Source organism: Babylonia areolata, chromosome 31, assembly GCF_041734735.1.
Source record: "Babylonia areolata isolate BAREFJ2019XMU chromosome 31, ASM4173473v1, whole genome shotgun sequence".
Lineage (NCBI taxonomy): Eukaryota > Metazoa > Mollusca > Gastropoda > Neogastropoda > Buccinidae > Babylonia > Babylonia areolata.
In genome coordinates, this window is record NC_134906.1 from 24,074,435 (window position 1) to 24,076,934 (window position 2,500).

General features: G+C 48.6%; 2 protein-coding genes across 2 annotated transcripts in view; one reads left to right on the plus strand and one right to left on the minus strand.

Annotated features, from left to right (window-relative positions):
- Window positions 1-2,500, plus strand: part of LOC143276318 (uncharacterized) — a 492,860-nt gene that overhangs the window by 219,678 nt on the left and 270,682 nt on the right. The gene's annotated exons all lie outside the window — the stretch shown is intronic.
- The window catches only part of LOC143276054 (pappalysin-1-like), a 68,715-nt gene that overhangs the window by 58,361 nt on the left and 7,854 nt on the right, over window positions 1-2,500 (minus strand). Inside the window, exons 2-3 of the mRNA XM_076580440.1 lie at window positions 2,046-2,500; window positions 1,240-1,838 (exon numbers count right to left, since the gene is read on the minus strand). The exon at window positions 2,046-2,500 is cut by the window's right edge and continues 132 nt beyond it. Coding sequence (XP_076436555.1) covers window positions 1,240-1,838; window positions 2,046-2,500 — 1,054 coding nt within the window. The remainder of the gene's footprint in view (window positions 1-1,239; window positions 1,839-2,045) is intronic.

The following is a 2,500-nucleotide window of genomic DNA, read 5'->3' on the forward strand; positions in this document are numbered from 1 at the left end:
TGTGTGTGTGTGTGTGTGTGTGTCTGTGTGTGTGTGTGTGTGTGTGTGTGTGTGTGTGTGTGTGTGTTTTTTAAGTACTGGATTTGCAAAGCGCCTAGAGCTTGCTTCTACTGGTATCACAGCGCTACATGGAAGTAAATTGTTCCTGTTATTATCATTATTATATGGTTGTTGTTATTCATTCTTTTATTCATCTATTTATTTATTAATCCAACTATCTGTCTACTTATTTATTCATTATTCATTCAGTCAGTGTCGTTACCATCACATCACCATTATCATCATGGTGATCCAATTTTCCATTTTCTTCATATTCAATATGATCCTTTTTAATATCATTAATCATTTCTCAGTACCGAAACGCCCTCTGCCCCCTTCCAGCTACAAAACACTCCATCCCCCCCCCCCACCCCAGCCCCCTCCCCCCTGCCCCCCTCACCCCTCCAACGACCTCTCCAAATCCTCAATCCCCCCCTGCTCTCTCTCTCCCCCCCCCCACTCTCTCTTCCCCACCCCTTCCCAGGCTAAATTAATTCATAAGATTAGTCACCTGTCTTCATGCGCTCGCGTGTGGTAGGTATACTGCACTGTTATATATTAAAAAAAAGAAAAGAAAAAAAAAAGTACTGTTTCAAGTGAGGCGCTTAGAGCCCATCTTTGGGAGTTTTTGCCTCATAGAAGTACAATGAATCATTATTATCATTATTATTATTATTATTATCATCGTTATTATCATGAGCATCGTTAAGATTATTATTATGATTAATATTATCATTATGATGATTGTTAGTAGTAGTAGTAGTAGTAGTAGTAGTATGATTATCATTATCATCAGTATTACTATAATAATAATAATAATAGTAATAATAACAACAATAATTGTTGTTATTATTATTATTATTGTTGTTGTTGTTGTTATTGTTATCATTATTATTATTATTATTATTATTGTTGTTGTTGTTTTGTTGTTGTTGTTGTCATTATTATTATTATTATTGTTGTTGTTGTTGTTGTTATTGTTATTGTTATCATCATCATCATCATCATCATCATTATTATTATTATTATTGTTATCATCATCATCATCATCATCATCATTGTTATCATCATTCATCTTCTTCTTCTTCTTCTTCTTCTTCTTCTTATTAATATTATTATTATTATTCCCATCATCATCATCATCATCATCATTATTATTATTACCATCATCATCATCATCATTATCATCATCATTATTACCTGTACGGGGAGCGAGGGTCGTAGCACGTGTAGTGGGTCTCTATGTGGGACAGGCAGCAGTCCCCGCCGTCCCAGTCGTGGTACTGCTTGTTGCACTCGAAGTCGCAGCGGTTGTTCCCCTTCTTGCTGGGCGGACACACCGTTCTGCTGTCGTCGCAGTCACCGCCGTCCTGCCCCGTCTGGTCGTGGCGGCACTCCGGGTTGCAGATGCCGTCGCCGATGAGCTCCAGGTCGCAGCCGAGCATCACCAGCCTCTTGCGGAGGGTGCTGTTTCGGACCTCATGCACTTCCAGCTGGAAGGTGATGTTGTACGGCTGGAAAGCGCGGTTCAAGGAGCGGTGCTGCTTGCGGATCTGCTGCTTACTGACGGTGGGTTTGGAGCCGTTGTCGTTGGTCAGGTTGATGATGCGGTAGCGCACGTGCTTGGCGGAGCGCAGCGGGCGGTGGCGGGCGTAGCTGAGGACGACATCGGGGTTGTCACACACCGTCTGGCCGCACAGGGGCACGGGCAGCGCGAGGTCGTGGGCGCGGAAGGTCAGGTCGGAGGGCAGCAGCCTGACGGGAACCTTGCCTTCCTCCTGCGACCAGCGACTCAAGTCCTGTAGACCGTCGTGCAGGAAGAGGTCGGAAACATCATCATCATCATCATCATCATCATCACCATCATCGTCGTCATCGTCATTATCTGGACGGGGTGGTTGTGGTGGTGAGGAACCCTTCTGGTGGTGGTGGACGGCACCGCTATGAGGGGAATGGTGGTGGTTGGGGGAGGCGGGGGAGGAGGAGGAGGAGGAGGAACTGTGGACGCGATCGTCTCTAGAGGGCACACGGTGTCCCTTTGATGACGATGATGACGATGGTGATGATGACGACGCCCTCGTCATGACCTCCTGCACGTGCCGGCGCACCTCCTGGTGGGACAGCGCGCGGCCCCACACCCTCACCTCCTCCACGCTGCCCCGGAAGTTGAAGGAAGGGGTGTGCGGGGTCACCGGGCTGGAGGTGAAGGCCGCCGCGGCCGACTGAAGGACCCCGCCCAGAGTCAACGCCTTGCAGGCCCCCGCGGCCGCCGCCGAGGGAAACACCTCGCGGGACTGCTCGCGGCTGACAGCCAGCAGGGCTCCGTTGATGTACAGCGCCATCTTGCGGCCGTCGTAGGAGGCGGCGAGATGGGTCCAGGCGGAGTGTTGGTAGCGGCGGTGTGCCCACACAGTACTGACCTGTACGGCACGGGCAGTCTTCAGGGAGAAGAAGAAACGCG